At 37.0% G+C, this 21,458-nt stretch overlaps 2 protein-coding genes across 2 annotated transcripts in view; both read right to left on the reverse strand.

Annotated features, from left to right (window-relative positions):
- Window positions 1–2,115: 2,115 nt before the first annotated feature.
- Window positions 2,116–3,775, reverse strand: il12a (interleukin 12a). Its single transcript, XM_042487432.1, has 6 exons — window positions 3,597–3,775; window positions 3,378–3,467; window positions 3,068–3,109; window positions 2,724–2,864; window positions 2,557–2,598; window positions 2,116–2,398 (listed from the first exon to the last, which is right to left on the reverse strand). The coding sequence occupies exons 1-6, from the start codon at window positions 3,726–3,728 to the stop codon at window positions 2,258–2,260; spliced, it is 588 nt and encodes a 195-aa protein (XP_042343366.1). The 5' UTR covers window positions 3,729–3,775; the 3' UTR covers window positions 2,116–2,257.
- An 11,693-nt stretch (window positions 3,776–15,468) lies between these two features.
- Window positions 15,469–21,458, reverse strand: part of schip1 (schwannomin interacting protein 1) — a 270,451-nt gene continuing 264,461 nt past the window's right edge. The window contains 3 exon segments of the mRNA XM_042486621.1: window positions 15,469–16,378; window positions 17,772–17,865; window positions 18,569–18,692. Coding sequence (XP_042342555.1) covers window positions 16,327–16,378; window positions 17,772–17,865; window positions 18,569–18,692 — 270 coding nt within the window. The 3' untranslated portion in view covers window positions 15,469–16,326.

Here is a 21,458-nt window from a genome sequence, read left to right on the forward strand (position 1 = left end):
CAAGTGAGGCTGCCATCAAGCGAAGCCGCCCACCCTTTGGCCGCACACCAATCAAATCATAGTATGGTCATCATCAAGTCACTGAATGAAATAACAGCAGATTAGCAAGTTTGTGTTGACATCTCATTAGCAAATTAGCAAGTGCAGTTATGGAGGGTGGAGATTTAGAGTATTTTGTGAAAAATAATTTTACTAAACTACCTCTACAACAAAAACTTAGATAAAATCTGAGGACAGGCCAATGCCAAACTAGCACTGCATGCAGAGAGGAAGAAAAGTTTTCGGACTTTAAATGAGAAGAATTACCTCTGCACCGAGTGGCTAGCTGGTAGTGGTGAATTTCAGCAATTATTTTGCTGGCCCTGTCTTTCACTGACCTTGACAACCTGCCCCGGGCAATTGAGAGGCACCATAAATCAAAAAGTCACATTGACTGTGCTGTGAAATTGAAGCTTTTTTGGCACGTCAGGATTGACGAGGCTCTGGACTTGGCAAGAAGTATTAGCACAAAGAAACACAATGAGCAGGCGGGGATATTCTAATGAGATTGATGAAGAAATAAACTAGTGCCCTTTCAGTGCTGTACAAGTGGATGACAACATGAGACATTTCCGACAAGTGCCAATTCACTGTTATAATCAGATGTTACTGAAAAAGGCGGTGTGTGCGAACGTTTTCCTGACTTTTATGATGTCTGCTCGGATATAGATGCAAAAGCCATTACAGTTTTGATGAGAGCCATCGGGAACTGCAGCCTCGCAAATTAACTCATTTTCCAGACCTACGATGGAGGAAGCTGCATGAGTGGACAGCACGGTGGCGTGCAGGCTTTAGTGAAAGCACACTGCCCCAACGCGCTATTCGTCCACAGCTATGCTCACAAGCTAAATATGGTTTTAAGGCACAAATAGTATTCAAGCAGCATGCCTTTCACAGTTTTTTTTCTCACGTTCATGAAAAAGATCTGCATTACTGTGTGTAGAGCCAGGATGGGACAAGGAGACCATTGCACAGAGTGTGGCCTTGAAGCAAAAAGTTGAGGATTATGACTTCACCTTCCTGCTCGGGGTTTTTCAATACGGCCCCACAGAGCCACTGCTTCAGGTCCTTCAAAGGTAGACGGTGGACTTCAAAAAATGCCAGGATCGGATCAACAGCACAATCAGCCCTCTCAAAGCCACGAGAACAGACGAGACGTTCATTGGCTTATTGAGGATGACCTACAGGGCTTACTCTCGGAGGTCTACAAACTGCTGCAGCTTATAATCACGATACCAGCCACCAGCACATCAGCAGAGCGCATATTTTCTTGTCTTAAAAGGATAAAAACATATCTGAGAAACACATGTGGACAGGACAGACTTGTCAACTTAGCCAAAATATCCATTGACTCTGTTGTTGTGGAGGTCCTAAAGGCCAGTGGGGAATTCTAGGACATGGTTATTGACCACTTTGCCACCATGAAAGACACGAGAATGGCGTTCCTCTTCAAATAGGGTGAGGAAAATGCACACTTTTTTTGATTTTTTTTCACTATCAACTCTGCACTGGGCATTAAGCGGCCAGTTTTGCATTCGAGTGGGCGGTTCAGTAACTTAATAAGATGTTTAAGTCAAGTCACCTCAAGAGGACAATTTACGTGTGCGAGTGAGTGACTGAGGGAGGGAGAGAGAAAGAGCGTGTGTCGGTGTTCAAAGTGTCGGTTAGAAAACAGGCGTGTGTAAGTCCAGGTAAAATTATACTGGGTTCTCTAATATATCATTCGTTACGCACGTAGAAGCTGCAACATACTCATTTCTGCCCCCCACCCCCTAAAAAGCAAATAGATTAAAGGTTTTGTCTCACTTGGCTTCCCTCCCAAAAAATCCCCCTGGCACCCAGTTTCAGTTCAATTAAATCACTTCCACTTTAGCATTTGATACCAAGAAAATAATTTATTATAAATGACAATTATTAACAACACAGGGCATCAAATAAATAACGAAATCAATAAATAGATGTAATAAATAGATCTCAAATAAATAGATACATTGCCCCAAATATTGGAATACATTCATACAAGTAAATGGGCCAACATGGCCTGCACTGCTAATCTTAGCTTAGCTTATGCCGGTTTTGCAGCATGTGCAGTATGAAGCACTACTTGGCGAGTAATTGTAATGGTAGTGAATGATCAGAAAGGCTTGTTCAGATACAGGAGTACAGATAAGGTGGTTTTACATGGATTGATGGTGATGATGATTAGGTTGCAGGATGTTCACTTCATGTGGTCTCCTGAGGAGATGTAGCCCATAGCTCGGTTGATGGTGATGGTTCGGACTTGGAAGCCCCTCATCATCTTACACATCTTCTGCCTGTTATCATAGGTGTCAGTTCCCCACATTTGGGCAGCACCCTCCTAAAGGACAGCATGAATGCAAATTAATGACCTTCCAGTTCCACATACACAAAAAGTTCCCTGCATGTCCTCGAGAAATCTTTACAAGGATATATTTTATATCAGTGTTTCTCTTAAAATGTAAGAGAGCAAACAAAAAAGAAGGGATAGAAAAGTACCTCTGAGGAGTCATCCTCTTCATTCGGCTTCAGGGAACAGTCCTGTTTAAACAAAGATTTTGTTAGCCAGCTTTCAAATGTTATTTCCCAGGAGATTTATCTCTCTCTCTTTCTCTCTCTCTCTCTCTCTCTCTTTCTGTTTTGCAATCCTGACTCTGCAAACACACCTTCCTCAGCCTCTGTATTATTCCCAGAGTTGAATTCAGTAGTTCAGCTTCCTTGGAACTTCTCATTGAGGAGTTGACGTAGGACTGAATTGCAGCAGCGTAGTGGGCCAAGTCCTTCATTATGTTCCCCAGACATTCCCTCTGTCACAACAAGAAAAATTACCCATAACTCTGCTTTATTAGAAAATGCAATACAGATTTGAAATAAAAAACAATCCCAATTATGATGTGCAGAGTAGCAGATTAAAACATGTTGAGTTTAAGTAAAAAACCAAAACTAAAGAAATGTATAACTTTTTTTAAACTGACAGTATGCTTGAAAAACATTAAAAAGAGTAATCTACCTCACTGAAGGATGAATTTCTTTGCATCATGCAGCCTGAGGTCTGTGGGATGAAAAAAATGAACATAAATTAAATATGAACAATTTGTTTTAGCCAACTAATCAAGCATTTTTAGACCTTATCCAACAGACCAAGTAAAAGTTAATAAAAGCTGTGCTGACATTATGATGCTTTTTATTCTTCTGGAAATGTAAAATTATGCAAAAAGTAATAATTTCGATTGGTATTTCTTTTACGCAAAAAAATACATTCAAATTAAACATTAACAATAGTTTGTTCTTATCATATCTGATAAAATAACAAGTGTCACCTGAGTCAGATTGGGTGCGCAGGCCTGTACTGTCTCAACTGTATTCCTCACCTCCATTAGATTAGGTGCGATGCCATAGCACGAATCATGCTGCAATGCAAAAATAAGGGTATTAAATATTATTGAACTACAGAGGTTACGACAGTGTAAAGAAAAGGGAAAAAAAAGGCATCAAATGCAATATTACAAGGTAAACATCGTACAATGAATTGTACTCACATTGTCAAGAACCCCTTTGATATTCACCAGGAGGCTCTTGAAAAGTGACGAGCACTCTCCGCATTTCTCTGCGCTCAGAGAGCGCACCGAGCGCACCGGGAGTCCTGTGGATGTGTGCCAGCTCAAAGTCATCAGCAGCACACAGCTGGCGAAGTCTGTGTGGCAAGAGAATAATAAACATCAACACATGCGTCTTATGGGTTTACAAAAGAGATGCATCTCAAGAAAAAAAAAAAACACGAGGAAAAATGGGGCTCGCTGACTTACAGAAATGAACCCTTTGATGAAAGACTGCCATCTGTCTGATTTGGTAGATATCTCAGATCGCGTGTAGTAAATCAGTAGCACTGTGTTGCTGCCTCCTTATCTGATTGTTTTTATATGCATGGTTGGGGAATTCCCTCTGCCGGCCAGCAAAAAGAAAACCAAAACGTCATACCGGTGTAATTTCCTCGTTGTTTGGTTGAGCGAAAAACGGGAAGCCGCATTGTTTGTATCATGTAATGAGAGAAAGCATCTCAAAGTGTGATGCAACTGTGTTTAAATTTAGATACAAAACAACTGCATGTGTAAAGTGAATCGAATAACGACTCCTTACAGTAAAAGTGGCCTTATAATAGATGAACTCCGCATGGGTGGATACTACTAACTGTTTAGATCACTTCTTTTGCGTTTGTCCAAAGGAAAAATAGATTAAATTGCTAAAATGAACGATTAGTGTAGATTTGAAGGAAGTAGCTGTGATGAACAACAGCAACATTAATTATAGGTAGGGTATATGATGATGAGCATCTGCTCCTGTCAGCAGCAGGATCTTCAATCTTTACATCTGCAAAACAAATACAAACAATATACATATATGAAAAAATATTCCACCTCAAATCTACATTATGCTTCAGACCAGACAGAGTTTCTTATGCAACAGTGTAACAATGATATCACTGGAATTTCTGTGCAGCACTGTGTGCTGGTGATGTCAGCTCTGTGGGACAAGTTAACCTGGTAGAGGAGTCATTCATACTTTGGCTAATTACACGAAGGCATGGTAAATTGATAAATACTCAACACTCAGGGGCTTTAGCTAAATGAAAGTGTGAGTAAACCCAGGTATTGTTGGAAACAGACAGTGCATAAAGAGCTCTTGGTATGATAAGATGATTGTTGTTTGGTGCAGCCCCTTTTACACAGATGATGATGGGTGACCACTACTATAATGATATACTATAAAGCATTTTTTTTTATAACACATTATAATCAGACTCTTTAACTACATATCATACTATGATTTTTTTAAATGAAAAAGTATACTATGACTTTTAAATGACATTTTACATGAAATATTAAACCTAAGCATTTTTTTTACACACAAACTACACTATAACTCATAAATGAGTTTTTTTTTTGGCACATATGACTCATGACTTTGACTATGACTTTTTATAACATACTATACTATATCCTTTAAATGAAATTTATAATGACATGATATACTATGACTTTCAAAAGACATATGATATCATGCCCTTTTTACACTTACTATGTCTAATACTATGACATTTTATGGCATAGTACACAATGACTTTTTATGACATACTAAACTTTGGCTTTTTTTTTTCTGACAGACTATACTTTGACTTTTTAATTACATTTTTATGAAATGCAATGATATAAAGTTTTTCTGACATTTTATATATATGACTTTATCTGTCATACTGTACTTTTACTCCATTTATGACATACTATACTATGACTTTTGATGTTACATATTATACTATTACTTTTATGACTTACTACACTATGGCTTTTTATGACACTATACTTTTACTTTCAAAGAAATATTATAGTTTGATATCTTCATGGTATGGTATAGTATGACTTTTTAATGACTTTTTTTATGAAATAAAATTCCATATATGTCGACCATTTCATTGGATTACTACATACTACATACTATGACATTTTTATGACATACTATAGTATGATTCCATATAAGTCTAATACTATACCAATACACAATAATCCAATACTATTGTTTGACATGTTAGAGTAGTTTTTCCATGACATACCATAGTATGACTTTATAATTCCATTATAAAGCCTACAAGAAATGACAGGATGGTTTGTTTCGTTAGTATATTATTATGTGCCTACTTTGGTTTCTGGCCTCTTTGTTTTAATAATGGTGTCTTGTAAACCTGTTTAGGCTGGGATTATTGTTAATACATGACACAATAATAAAGTTCAATCAATCAGTCAATCAATCAATCAATCAATCAATCAATCAATTCTTTGCCATTACAAAGTCATGATATACAATGTCATGACATTTTTCCACTGTCACTCTACAAGAGTTGACAAAAATTATAGGTGGCATGAAAACATCCTGCAGTGCATTCCTTGACATCATGCCCACTCCTTTGCATAAAAAAGGTTCTTGACTTAGTTGGCCCATTTTTGCTATCTATAATCAATACTCCTTAACATCTGGTCTGGTTCCATCCTATTTCAAACAGGCTGCTGTTCAATCACTTCTAAAAAAAATCAAATCTTGACTGCCCTCTCCTCTCTCTCTGAGAACTACAGGCCCATATCCAAGCTGCCTTTTATTTCTAAGCTCTTAGAGAAAGTGTTTGCTAACCAGCTCACATCTGTCTTGGATAAGTATGACATTTTAGACAAATTTCAGTATGGTTTCCATCACTGCCATATGGTGGAAACTGTTCTTCTTAGGGTTATCAATGATCTGATGATGCATGCTGATAATGGAGCATGTTCAGTGTTGGTACGCTGTTTCCAGCTGTTTTCAACATTTTTTGGGACGTGTGAAATTTTGACATTTTTGCCTTACTATAGTCTTGCATATTTGGTCATTTTTTCAAAATGACAATCATGGTGTTTTTGGCTCGTTTTGAAACTTTCTATGCTATGGCATGTCTTGGCAGGCTATTCTAAGCTGTTTCCACTTGTTTTTAACGGTTTTTGGTATTTTGACATTTTGGCCTTACTATAGTCTTGCATTTTTGGTGATTTTTTCGACTTGCAAAACAATGGTGTTTTTGGCTATTTTTGCAACTTTCTATGTTCTGGCGTGTCTTGGTGGGCTATTCTAAGGTGTTTCCACCTGTTTTCAATGGTTTTTGGGACGTGTCAAATTTTGAAATTTTTGCCTTACTACAGTCTTGCATTTTTGGTGATTTTTTCGACATGCCAATTAATGGTGTCTTTGGCTCTTTTTGCAACTTTTTATGCTATGGCGTGTCTTGGCAGGCTATTCTAAGATGTTTCCAAGAGTTTTCAATAATTGTTGGGACGTGTGAAATTTTGACATTTTTGCCTTACTATACTCTTACATTTTCGGTAATTTTTTCAACATGCCAAATAATGGTGTTTTTGGCTCTGTTTGCAACTTCCTATGCCGCGGAGTGTTTTGGCAGGCTATTCTAAGCTTTTTCCAACAGTTTCCAATAGTTTTTGGGACGTGTCAAATTTTGACATTTTTGCCTTACTGTAGTCTTGCATTTTTGGTCATTTTTCGACATTGCCAAATAATGGTCTTTTTGGCTCTTTTTGCAACTTTCTATGCTATGGAGTGTCTTGGCAGGCTATTCTAAGCTGTTTCCAACAGTTTTCAATAGTTTTTGGGACGTGTCAAATTTTGACATTTTTGCCTTACTATAGTCTTGCATTTTTGGTCATTTTTTCGACATGCCAAATTATGATGTTTTTGGCTTTTTTTGCAACTTTCTGTGCTATGGAGTGTTTTGGCAGGCTATTCTAAGCATTTTCCAGCAGCTTTTTCAACGGTTTTTTTAGACATGTCAAATTTTGACATTTTTGCCTTACTATAGTCTTGCATTTTTGGTCATTTTTTCGACTTGCCAAATTATGATCTTTTTGGTTCTTTTTGCAACTTTCTATGCTATGGAGTGTTTTGGCAAGGTATTCTAAGCGTTTCCAACAGTTTTCAATAGTTTTTGGGACGTGTCAAATTTTGACATTTTTGCCTTACTATAGTCTTGCATTTTTGGTCATTTTTTCAACATGCCAAATAATGGGGTTTTTGGCTCTTTTTGCAACTTTCTATGCTATGGAGTGTTTTGGCAGGCTATTCTAAGCTGTTTCCAGCAGTTTTTCAATAGTTTTTGGGACGTGTCAAATTTTGACATTTTTGCCTTACTATAGTCTTGCATTTTTGGTCATTTTTTTCAACATGCCAAATAATGGGGTTTTTGGCTCTTTTTGCAACTTTCTATGCATGGAGTGTTTTTGGCAGGCTATTCTAAGCTGTTTCCAGCAGTTTTCAATAGTTTTTTTGGGACGTGTCAAATTTTGACATTTTTGCCTTACTATAGTCTTGCATTTTTGGTCATTTTTTTGAACATGCCAAATAATGGTGTTTTTGGGTCTTTTTGCAACTTTCTATGCTATGGAGTGTTTTGGCAGGCTATTCTAAGCTGTTTCCAGCAGTTTTCAATAATTTTTTTGGGACGTGTCAAATTTTGACATTTTTGCCTTACTATAGTCTTGCATTTTTGGTCATTTTTTTCGACATGCCAAAATAATGGCCTTTTTGGCTTTTTTTGCAACTTTCTATGCTATGGCGTGTTTTGGGAAGGCTATTCTAAGGTGTTTCCAGCTACTTTCAACGGGTTTTAGGACTTGTCAAATTTTGACATTTTTGCCTTACTATAGTCTTGCATTTTTGGTCATTTTTTTCGACATTGCCAAATAATGGTGTTTTTGGCTCTTTTTGCAACTTTCTATGCTATGGCGTGTCTTGACAGGCTATTCTAAGGTGTTTCCAACTTTCAAACGGGTTTTGGACATGTCAAATTTTGACATTTTTGCCTTACTATAGTCTTGCATTTTTGGTCATTTTTTTCACATGCCAAATAATGGTGTTTTTGGCTCTTTTTGCAACTTTCTATGCTATGGCAGTGTTTTGGCAGGCTATTCTAAGCTGTTTCCAGCAACTGTTTTCAACGGGTTTTTGGGAATTGTCAAATTTTGACATTTTTGCCTTACTATAGTCTTGCATTTTTGGTCATTTTTTCACATGCCAAATTAATGGTGTTTTTTTGGCTCTTTTTGCAACTTTCTATGCAGTGGAGTGTTTTGGCAGGCTATTCTAAGCTGTTTCCAGTAGTTTCCAATAGTTTTTGGGAACGTGTCAAATTTTGACATTTTTGCCTTACTATAGTCTTGCATTTTTGGTCATTTTTTCGACTTGCCAAATAATGGTGTTTTTGGTTCTTTTTGCAACTTTCTATGCTATGGCGTGTCTTGACAGGCTATTCTAAGGTGTTTCCAGCTACTTTCAATGGGTTTTTGGAAATTGTCAAATTTTGACATTTTTGCCTTACTATAGTCTTGCATTTTTGGTCATTTTTTTTTTTCGACATGCCAAATAATGGGGTTTTTGGCTCTTTTTGCAACTTTCTATGCAGTGGAGTGTTTTGGCAGGCTATTCTAAGCTGTTTCCAGCAGTTTTCAATAGTTTTTGGGACGTGTCAAATTTTGACATTTTTGCCTTACTATAGTCTTGCATTTTTGGTCATTTTTTCAACATGCCAAATAATGGTGTTTTTGGCTCTTTTTGCAACTTTCTATGCTATGGAGTGTTTTGGCAGGCTATTCTAAGCTGTTTCCAGCAGTTTTCAATAGTTTTTGGGACGTGTCAAATTTTGACATTTTTTGCCTTACTATAGTCTTGCATTTTTGGTCATTTTTTCAAATGCCAAATAATGGCCTTTTTGGCTTTTTTTTTGCAACTTTCTATGCTATGGAGTGTTTTGGAAGGCTATTCTAAGGTGTTTCCAGCTACTTTCAACGGTTTTTGGACTTGTCAAATTTTGACATTTTTGCCTTACTATAGTCTTGCATTTTTGGTCATCATTTTTTCGACTTGCCAAATAATGGTGTTTTTGGCTCTTTTTAAACTTTCTATGCTATGGAGTGTTTTGGCAGGCCATTCTAAGCTTTTTCCAACAGTTTCCAATCGTTTTTGGGACATGTCAAATTTTGACATTTTTGCCTTACTATAGTCTTGCATTTTTGGTCATTTTTTTCGACTTGCCAAATAATGGTGTTTTTGGCTCTTTTTGCAACTTTCTATGCTATGGAGTGTTTTGGCAGGCCATTCTAAGCTTTTTCCAAACAGTTTCCAATAGTTTTTGGGACGTGTCAATTTTGACATTTTTGCCTTACTATAGTCTTGCATTTTTGGTCATTTTTCGACTTGCCAAATAATGGTGTTTTTGGCTCTTTTTGCAACTTTCTATGCTATGGAGTGTTTTGGCAGGCCATTCTAAGCTTTTTTCCACCAGTTTCCAATAGTTTTTTTCGACATAGCAAATTATTGTCTTTTTGGCTGTTTTGGCAACTTTCTATGCTACACCAAAAGAAATGACCAAAACTGCAAGACTATATTAAGGCAAAAATGTCAAAATTTGACTACGTCCCAAAAACCGTTAAAAACAAGTGGAAACAGCATAGAATAACCTGCCAAGACACGCCATAGCATAGAAAGTTGCAAAAATAGCCAAAAACACCCTAATTTTGCATGTCAAAAAAGTGACCAGAAATGCAAGACTATAGTAAGGCACGAATGCCAAAATTTCACACGTCCCAAAAACCATTGAAAATAGCTGGAAACACCTTAGAATAGCCTGCCAAAACACTCCATAGCATAGAAAGTTGCAAAAACAGCCAAAAAGATCATTATTTGGCAAGTCGAAAAAATGACCAAAAATGCAAGACTATAGTACGGCAACAATGTCAAAATTTGACATGTCCCAAAAACTATTGGAAACTGTTGGAAAAAGCTTAGAATGGCCTGCCAAAACACTCCATAGCATAGAAAGTTGCAAAAAAAAGCCAAAAACACCGTTATTTGGCAAGTCGAAAAATGACCAAAAATGCAAGACAAAGTAAGGCAAAAATGTCAAAATTTGACATGTCCCAAAAACTATTGAAAACTGTTGGAAACCGCTTAGAATACCTTGCCAAAACACTCCATAGCATAGAAAGTTGCAAAAAGAGCCAAAAACACCATTATTTGGCAAGTCGAAAAAATGACCAAAAATGCAAGACTATAGTAAGGCAAAAATGTCAAAATTTTTGACACGTCCCAAAAACTATTGAAAACTGTTGGAAACCGCTTAGAATACCTTGCAAAACACTCCATAGCATAGAAAGTTGCAAAAAGAACCAAATAGATCATTATTTGGCAAGTCGAAAAAATAGCAAAAAATGCAAGACTATAGTAAGGCAAAAATGTCAAAATTTGACATGTCCTAAAAACCCGTTGAAAGTAGCTGGAAAATGCTTAGAATAGCCTGCCAAAACACTCCATAGCACAGAAAGTTGCAAAAAAAAGCCAAAAAGGCCATTATTTGGCAAGTCGAAAAAATGACCAAAAATGCAAGACTATAGTAAGGCAAAAATGTCAAATTTGACACGTCCCAAAAAGTATTGAAAACTGTTGGAAACCGCTTAGAATACCCTGCCAAAACACTCCATAGCATAGAAAGTTGCAAAAAAAAGCCAAAAACACCATTATTTGGCAAGTCGAAAAAAATGACCAAAAATGCAAGACTATAGTAAGGCAAAAATGTCAAAATTTGACACGTCCAAAAACTATTGAAAACTGCTGGAAACAGCTTAGAATAGCCTGCCAAAACACTCCACGGCATAGAAAGTTGCAAAAAGAGCCAAAAACACCATTATTTGGCATGTTGAAAAATTACAGAATATGCAAGACTATAGTAAGGCAAAAATGTCAAAATTTGACAATTTCTAAAACCCGTTGAAAGTAGCTGGAAACACCTTAGAATAGCCTGTCAAGACACGCCATAGCATAGAAAGTTGCAAAAAAAGCCAAAAAGGCCATTATTTGGCAAGTCGAAAAAATGACCAAAAATGCAAGACTATAGTAAGGCAAAAATGTCAAAATTTGACACGTCCCAAAAACTATTGAAAACTGTTAGAAACAGCTTAGAATACCCTGCCAAAACACTCCACGGCATAGAAAGTTGCAAAAAGAGCCAAAAACACCATTATTTGGCATGTTGAAAAAATTACCGAATATGCAAGACTATAGTAAGGCAAAAATGTCAAAATTTGACATGTCCTAAAACCCGTTGAAAGTTGCTGGAAAATGCTTAGAATAGCCTGCCAAAACACTCCATAGCACAGAAAGTTGCAAAAAAAGCCAAAAAGGCCATTATTTGGCAAGTCGAAAAAATGACCAAAAATGCAAGACTATAGTAAGGCAAAAATGTCAAAATTTGACACGTCCCAAAAACTATTGAAAACTGTTGGAAACCGCTTAGAATACCCTGCCAAAACACTCCATAGCATAGAAAGTTGCAAAAAAAGCCAAAAACACCATTATTTGGAAGTCGAAAAAAAATGACCAAAAATGCAAGACTATAGTAAGGCAAAAATGTCAAAATTTGACACGTCCCAAAAACTATTGAAAACTGCTGGAAACAGCTTAGAATAGCCTGCCAAAACACTCCACGGCATAGAAAGTTGCAAAAAGAGCCAAAAACACCATTATTTGGCATGTTGAAAAATTACCGAATATGCAAGACTATAGTAAGGCAAAAATGTCAAAATTTGACAATTTCTAAAACCCGTTGAAAGTAGCTGGAAACACCTTAGAATAGCCTGTCAAGACACGCCATAGCATAGAAAGTTGCAAAAAAAGCCAAAAAGGCCATTATTTGGCAAGTCGAAAAAATGACCAAAAATGCAAGACTATAGTAAGGCAAAAATGTCAAAATTTGACACGTCCCAAAAACTATTGAAAACTGTTAGAAACAGCTTAGAATACCCTGCCAAAACACTCCACGGCATAGAAAGTTGCAAAAAGAGCCAAAAACACCATTTTTTGGCATGTTGAAAAATGTCAAAATAAGACTATATACTTCTGAAAAACTGTTTAAAATGGCTGGAAAAATGCTTAGAATAGCCTTCCAAGAGACGCCATAGCAAAGAAAGTTGCACAAAGAGCCAAAACATCATATTTTGGCATGTCAAAAAAAATGACTAAAAATGCAAGACTGTAGTAATGCAAAAATGTCAAAATATCACACGTCCAGAAAACTGTTTAAAATGGCTGGAAAATGCTTAGAATACCCTGCCAAGACACACCATAGCATAGAAAGCTGCAAAGAGAGGAAAAACCACAATTAATGGGCATGTTAAAAAAAAATGACCAAAAATGCAAGACTATAGTAAGGCAAAAATGTCAAAATTTCACACGTCCCAAAAAGTGTTTCTATCACAGCTGGAAACAGCTTAATAATAACCTGCCAAGACATGCCATAGCATAGAAAGTTGCACAAAGAGCCAAGAACACCATATTTTGGCATGTCAAAAAAAATGACCAAAAATGCAAGACTATAGTAAGGCAAAAATGTCAAAATATCACACGTCCAGAAAAACTGTTTAAAATGGCTGGAAACAGCTTAGAATACCCTGCCAAGACACACCATAGCATAGAAAGCTGCAAAGAGAGGAAAAAACCACAATTAATGGGCATGTTAAAAAGTGACCAAAAATGCAAGACTATAGTAAGGCAAAAATGTCAAAATTTCACACGTCCCAAAAAGTGTTTCTATCAGCTGGAAACAGCTTAGAATAACCTGCCAAGACATGCCATAGCATAGAAAGTTGCACAAAGAGCCAAGAACACCATATTTTGGCATGTCAAAAAAAATGACCAAAAATGCAAGACTATAGTAAGGCAAAAATGTCCAAATTTCACACGTCCCAAAAAGTGTTTCTAACAGCTTGAAACAGCTTAGAATAGCCTGCCAAGACATACCATAGCATAGAAAGTTGCTAAAAGAGCAAAAAACACCATAATTTGGCATGTCGAAAAAATCACCAGAAATGCAAAACAATAGTAAGGCAAAAATGTCAAAATTTGAGACGTCCCAAAAACTGTTGAAAACAGCTGGAAACAGCTTAGAATAACCTACCAAGACACGCCATAGCGATGAAAGTTGCACAAAGAGCCAAGAACACCATGTTTTGGCATGTCAAAAAAATGACCAAAAATGCAAGACATAGAATAGCATAGAAAGTTGCAAAAAATAGCCAAAAACACCATAATCTAGCATGTCGAAAAAAATGACCAAAAATGCAAGACTATAGAAAGTCAAAAATGTCGAAATTTGACATGTCCCAAAAATTGTTTAAAAAAGCTGGAAAAAGCTTGGAATATCGTGCCAAGACACGTCATAGCAAAGAAAGTTGCAAAAAGAGCCAAGAACACCATATTTTGGCATGTCAAAAAAATGACCAAGTTTTTTTTCATGGACATGTCATAATTTGACATTTTTAGCCCTGCTATAGTCTTGCCTTTTTTGTCATTTTCTTGACATGCATTATTATGGTGGTTGGCCTTCTTTTTGCAACATTCTAAGGTATGGCGTGTCTTGGCATGGTATTTTATCCATTTTTTGAGGTGTTTTCAGCTGTTTTTGGGACGTCATATTTTGACATTTATAGCCACACTCGCCTTGCCTTTTCTGCCATCTTTTTGACATGCATTATTATGGTGTTGTTGTTTTTTTTGCAACATTCTATGCTATGGCGTGTCTTGGCATGCTTTTCTATGCCGTTTGAAGTCTTTTCAGGTTTTTGGGAAATGTCTTTTTTTTGCCATTTTTTGCTACACTATAGTATTGCTTTTTGAGTCATTTTTCGACATGCCATATTATTGTGTTTTTGGCCATCTTTGCAACATTTTATGCTATGGTGTTTCTCGGCACACTATTTTATGGTAATTTCAACAGTTTCAGCTGTTTTTGGAACATTTTTGAGACATTTTTTGCCATACTGCAATACTTTTCAACTATTATGAAGTTTCTCAATATGTTATAATATCTGGATTTCAGCCTTGTTTTGGACTATGTCATATTTTGTTTATCATTTATTTTAAAAATGGTTGAAAACTGCATATCATAGCTTGTAGAGAAACTTCATAGTGTAGAATGTCAAAAAATAGGCAAAAAAAAGTCATAATATAGCATGTCGAAAATTCTAAAATTCTTACATGTCAAAGAAACATCTGAAAATCGCATATGATAGATGGTAGAGACACATCATAGTGTAGCATGTCAAAAAAAAGGCCAGTAACATCATACTGCATTTCTCAAAAATGGGCCCTGTCTTGGGAATTGCATTAAGCTTAAAATGCGCAAGAGAAATTCTCTTTAACACATTAAACATGGCTTCATGCTCTCTTTACTTCCTCCAGTACAACACCTTTCATCTACTTGTTGAGTTTGACATACTAAAGGAAGTGCACTTTCTGAAACTGCAGTGGTTTCTGAGGGGTTGACAAGAGTTTCCTGGCCTATGTCTTGCTTAATTTTCAAAACTTCAAATAGAGAAACTGGGGTGGAGGGGATATAGTAATCATATTTTACATGATAACATTCATTACTAAACTTAACTGCTCGTTTCTGTGCATGTATACCTTGAACCACAACTGACCATTAATCATATATTAAGTCCACAAACTGTCATTTTCAGTGTGAAAGAAAAATTCCCAATTATGACTTTGAAGGGGCTATCCAAAACTAAATGGAATCCCTTTAAGAGCACTTATACCAACCCAGATGAAAGAGTGAGAGACAAACTCTCATGATAAGGCCAGAACGAAACAGAGGGAACTGAGTCATGCTATGTGTAATGTGGTGATGCTTTATATTGTTGTTGCAGTTGCGACCACTGATTACACTTCCTATGCTCATTAGAAAGAGGAAGCTCATTTCAAAGAGCAAATTAATTCAAGTGACTCGCAGCAACATGCAGCCACACAATTCAACATATTGCACAACAAACCAACATATATGAAACAAAGTTTATTCTTTATTTTACATATCTGTACATAAACATTTCTTCCCTCAAATAAAGTTTCTGATTACAGTAGGATGAAAACGATATTAACACACTTATTCATTTAAAATGACTCGTGTCAGAAAATCAACATTCACAAAATGTTGAAGAGCAATTAGAGTGAACGTATTACCAAAGCTACGACTCCACTACAAGGCAGGCATGTTTCCTTTACACTCTTTTAGCACCTTCAAATAAACATTTCTCAGTTGAAAACTACCATTTGTGCAGAATAAAAACAGGTTGACTTTGAATACTTTAAAATTACTGTCCAACTTAAAATGGTCTGAAGAAGTTAGTTTCCATCTGTTTTTTATACAATGCTGTTTCTTTTTTCTCATGACTGACTTTCTACTAATTTTTTTACTATTATTTTATTTTTTCCCACAATTTTTGCATTTGACAGTTATAATTTAGTGGCGAATGTAGAAAGTTCAAAAGAAACAATAGCAAAGCAAGGCCGATCACTGCACAGGAAGCTGGGGACAGAATCCATGACAACACACAATCAGTTTCCTCTTCTCCCAGGAAGCAGGAATAGCTCCTTCATCCGTAACGCTGGGAGAAAACCACAGAAGCAAATGAAAGAGGGTGGCCTTCTTCTGTGCTCCTGCTACCACTGGAGTCAGTGGGTTGGACAGGAAGGTAGACATGGGGAAAAGGGGAAGCAGCGAGGAGCAAAATACGTGGGACAAGCGGGCAGGATTCGGATTGACAAGGGGAGAGGTGGAATGGCCAAAAGGGAAAAGTCTGGTTTGGAGCAGGAGCTTAGCTTGGCAGAGGGGAGCAGGAAGGAGCAAGGACGGGCATCTTATTTGGATAGGGTCCTCTCAGCCAAATGTTTCTGCTGGCTCTCAGCATGCCTGCAAAGAGAAAAGGAACATGCACTCACTTCAAGGAAAAGTCTGGTCATATGCTGTATTTTTGTTATTGTGAACAAATCCCTCGAAAAGACACAAATCCACCGTCCTGCTGCTCTAACTGCCCACTCACAAAATAAATCTAAAAGCTGGCACTAACAAATGCACTATTTACTCCTTTTTGAGTAATATTTGGTCAAGGGAACTCACATATAAATGTCTGCTTGGGTTTTAGTACTATTACTATGAAGTTTTTTTGTGATTCCCGAGTGAGCTCAGCTGCCTCAAGTGATGTCACTTGGGTCTAAAGACTATGAATTTTGACTTAAATAAATATGAGGATGTGGAGTTGCAATTACCAGATGTCTTTAGCAAATCAAAGCTACATCAGCTGCTGGTAGCATAATGCACCCTAATCTCTGAGTTGCATTATGGGTATTGTAGGCATAAGGTTTCGATGTGGAAGTGAAATGTGTGGAATAAAAAAAACAAATGAAAAATATAGCTCTGTGTCTGCTATATGAATTATTCCTAGTTTTATATTTTAGTAACTTTTAGTAACTTCATAAGTTGGTGGATTACTCCTGGAAAAACTACATTGTCCAACGACAACCTCCTTGGGAAAAAGTGTAACTAGGCTATACATTTGGTACTTATTTTTAAATATTCACATCTTGAATAAGAACTAATGGGCTTGGTTCTGTAAGCCACATACGGGTTAGGAATATTAGAAAGTATAGACCAAATAACAATGCTTGTTTAAATACCAGGTAGAATACCCCTGTGTCATGTACATATAATGAAGCAAATGGCGCTTCAGTTTATCAGTTTCTGGCCTCCTAAAAAAGACCTACCTAAAAAAGATTTCCAATAGGGTTGTTATCTCAAAGCCACCAGACATTCAGTTCACTTAGAAAACAGGAATTGCTGGTTATCCAATGCCTGAATTGGTATGTGTGTAATGTAAAATGGAGAAAGCATTACTTTCTTTTTAGGAGGGTCTTTTTAAGGTGGCTAAAATATGCTTTGCTGCAGCCTCTGTCCAAAGCAGTAGATTGCTTAACTTCCAGGTAGATTTGGTTTATTAAAGACGCAAGCAAAGCAACACAGTACATGAAACAAGCACAGCATTAATGACAGACAGGTTGGGCCATCGTGTTTAACGAGGTATGTTTAACATTAAAGTTATGATTGAAAATGTTGACAGAAATAAACAACTTTGACGATTTATCATATTTTCACCTATAAGCAATTGCTGGTTGTCTATCCAGATGTGAGTATTGCTGATGGCGTGACGTCACAGTGATTCGGTTTATATAGGTTGGTTTTGGTCTTTGTTACAAGACTTCTTTGCAATAAGTAAAATATAGACTAGTGTCTATAAGTGTCTCATCACCTGGTGAGGTCCTCTATGTCAACCAGCATGGCATCTTGCTCCATGTGTAGTTCATCCCGAATCAGCAGCAACTGTACAAGCTCCTCATTCAGACCTAGAGATAATATGAGGAATATTATAAAAAATCATGCCAGGCTACAGATGTATCAGTATCACTATGACAAAACAGGAATTTGTCCACATCATATTTAGTACTTTTGATACTGCGTAACCACAGCTGATGATAACACATATTCATAAATCTACATGATATACTGTAAAGTATGTGTCTGCCTAAAATCTCCCCGTTACGGGTTCATAAAATGACCCTACAAAGCAAACAAAAACATAATGAGCACTGACCATCAGACCACAAATCAGTGGTTGTTCTCATATCACATGTTTCAGCTATTGTTCTTTCAGCTTTGGCAAAAATATGAAGCACTCACAAAAGAGATTTTGTGGGGAAAGTCTGCTTTGTAAGTTAAAAGTAGCTCATGATTTTGGACTCATTGGGGATTTCTGGAGCTGTTTAATGTTAGATGAGAGATTATTCATTCCCGAGTAGCAGGATCAATGATCTGTATGGTGCTGTGACAGTAAATGCTCAGGGGAAACTGTTGACTGGTACAGTTCTTTGAACTGACTAACATATATACATGTACTTTCACATCCACTGGAAAGGGTAGGGGTCAGTATGCATGTGCATGTTTTTCCCCATTTGTTTTCTTGCTCATTTCTGCAAATGAAAGTAGAGGCCAGTGACTCTGTGTACGTGTGTATGTACTGTACTGTCTGCATATTTGTGGTCAACTCACTCTCGATCTGGGAGTGCAGGTCATTGACTATAACCTGGAGCTGTCCCAGTGTCATATCTCTCAAGTCGGTGGGCTTTAGACTTCTTTTCATTAGACACTCACTGATGTGAGGCATGTGTGGAAGCTGTCGAAAAAACACACAAAAAGGCAGGCACATACAAAAAATACATTTTAGACATTGTGCTTTCTCAGAGACAAGCCACAAAAAATGTTCCTGTTGTAGTTTTTCAAATATTTATGCAATTTCCTCTGAAGATATTCGTTTCAAATAATTTAATTCCTGACACAAAAAGACAATGCATATTAAATCAAACTCAAGGACCTACAGTAATCTAAAATTCATAGACATAAGTCATATCATTAAATAAAGCATCAGAATTAATTTTCACTTCATCTACAATATGGAGTTCTTAAACAACTAGTCAGCTGTGTTGATCTGTTGACAAAAAAACTAAACAAAACTTCTGGTAATCAATCTTTTAAATTATCTATCAAGCACATTTGCTAAACATTCACTAGTGCCAGATTCATAAATGTGAGGTGTGTGTGATTTTCTCTCTTAGAAGTACTGAACAATAACTGGACAATAACTGTAGCAGTAAAAAGTGGTACTTTCTATCATGAGAGCTCACTAATAAAAACTTATAAACACAACATGTTCCAGCAGGAATGTGATCCAAAATCGGGAAGAAATGAATAACAACGGCAACCAAAATTATATGTTTCCCTGATGTTAGCAGGTAGCATGTAGCTACATGTAGCAGTATATGCTACATATGTTAACACTTGTAGTAGCGTATCTGGAGCAAATGACAATAGAAAGAAACCAATATACGACCCAATACGAGCTGATATCAGCTTGTGTCTAATACACACCACACACACACGTGTATATATATGTGTGTATATATATATATATATACACATATATATATATATATATATATATATATATATATATATATATATATACATATGAAGCGTGATAGTTTAATCAAATCACTGAGGAAGACTAACCAGTAGATTATTTGTTTATGAGTACAATTCCTCGTTGTAGCCCTAAATTAGCTAAAATCTGGTCAAAACTTACAATGGCAGGAATTGCCCTCAAAATAAGAGCATTCAAGTTAAATGAAATCAGCAACTGAAAGAGTTGGCTGTTATAAATGACGGACAATATGCGCAACTTTAATCTGCTTCCTCGACTCCATTTTGCATTTGTTGCTTTGATGCCTGATGAAACAAAAGGGAATATCACTTTTTTTCTTCAAGGTGTTTATAACTCTCTGTGGGGAGACTGTAAAGTTAGGGGATTCCAAGTAGAAACTACTGTTCGGTCAAAAACAGGTTTATACAAACAAACAGCAGATGACCTCAGTGACTGTGTGACGTTTTCATTCTCCAGCAGAGGCCAGCAGCGACGCTGCTCTTCCTGAGAGCCCGCTAAATGCTTTTCCCCCCATGATGTACAGTACAAACTGGAGCATGATTTCCCTTTTCAATGGAACTTTTAAAATTCCCAACTCTTAAGTCATCTGTTGTGTGATTCACGGTCAAAAGTGGAGTGACAGTGAAGGATGAGAAATCACACATTATTCCCCTATGACAGAAAATGAAAGGCATCTGTATAATGCAGCATCCTGGAAGTTTTGGAGTTGCATTTGTACTAGTTATTGTACTGACTACTACCTGAGCAAAATTAGCTTCAAAAGGCACTCTTATTTTGCAGTATCACCTTAAATTATAGTTCCCTTTGCTGGCTTTGTGTAGGTGTTAATGAGTGCCATTGCCACCAGCAGTTGCTTAATGTTCTCAGTCGGCTTCAGAGCGTAGCCACAACATGCAATAAAATCACAAAGCATCACATGTGCTTCCTCAGGCACAAAGGGGCAGATAATTTGTTTTTTTGTTTGCCAGACTCTCCCTCTGTCAACACTCCCATCCAACCGGTCTACATTCTTTCGATTTCCCTCCAACACCCATTTTCTCGCTCCCTCCCACTTCATCTCCAGTCCTCACAAACCATAGGTGAGAAAATGTGAGCGCTCTTTCTTTGCATGTGCCACACGCTAAGTGTTTGCGAGCGTGGGCGTCTGGCTGGCTCTCCTCGCTAGTTTCTCACCCTGCTTTCACTTTCACATTGGCAGTGATGCAACCGTACTTGAGGCTCTTCCATGTGTCAGTTTCAGTTTCGAGCGAGTGGACACGCACACGAAGCAGCAACTGAAGAGTGACATAGAGAGAGCTGTGATGTCAAAGGCGATGTGTGTGGGAAAGGTTTTAGATTAGTGTCAGTTCTGACTCAGTGTGCCCATCTGATGACTGCTCTGTAAATTTCTGTGGCAAATTGATCATACTTCTGAATTACAAATTTGTTAAATAGCCTACCAGCAAATGAACCTCCAGTAATTACTCAATATCAGATTGAGGAACTACTAACACTTATCTCTGAATAAAGTTAAGAGAGAGGCTTGAGGTTTTACAGTAGAATCTAAACCTCTCCCCCTCTTTCTCTCAATGACTTTAGTGTTTTCCGCTCAGCCAAATTATAGTTGTTTGTCCTTGATGAGTGGCTAGGACAATCCAGTTTAGTTGGAAGTGAATTAAACCAATTGGCAGCAGTGTAGCAGCATAGCTGTTCTACAGGGCCATTTTTGTCTGATGTAAGGCCTCATCTCTTTATCATCTCTTTACTGAAGTGCCCCTTCATTGCCACCACCCATCATATTCCAAATGTATTAACTGATTTGAATGTGGGTGTTGAGATATTGTTACTATTTTTCATACAATTCAGAAATCAGTGTTTACCATGAGGGTCAGAGGCTGGATCCCTCAACTATTTATCCATTGCTTATTACTAATTATACTGACTAAACCATTTACTTCTATC

Source organism: Plectropomus leopardus, chromosome 5, assembly GCF_008729295.1.
Source record: "Plectropomus leopardus isolate mb chromosome 5, YSFRI_Pleo_2.0, whole genome shotgun sequence".
NCBI lineage: Eukaryota > Metazoa > Chordata > Actinopteri > Perciformes > Serranidae > Plectropomus > Plectropomus leopardus.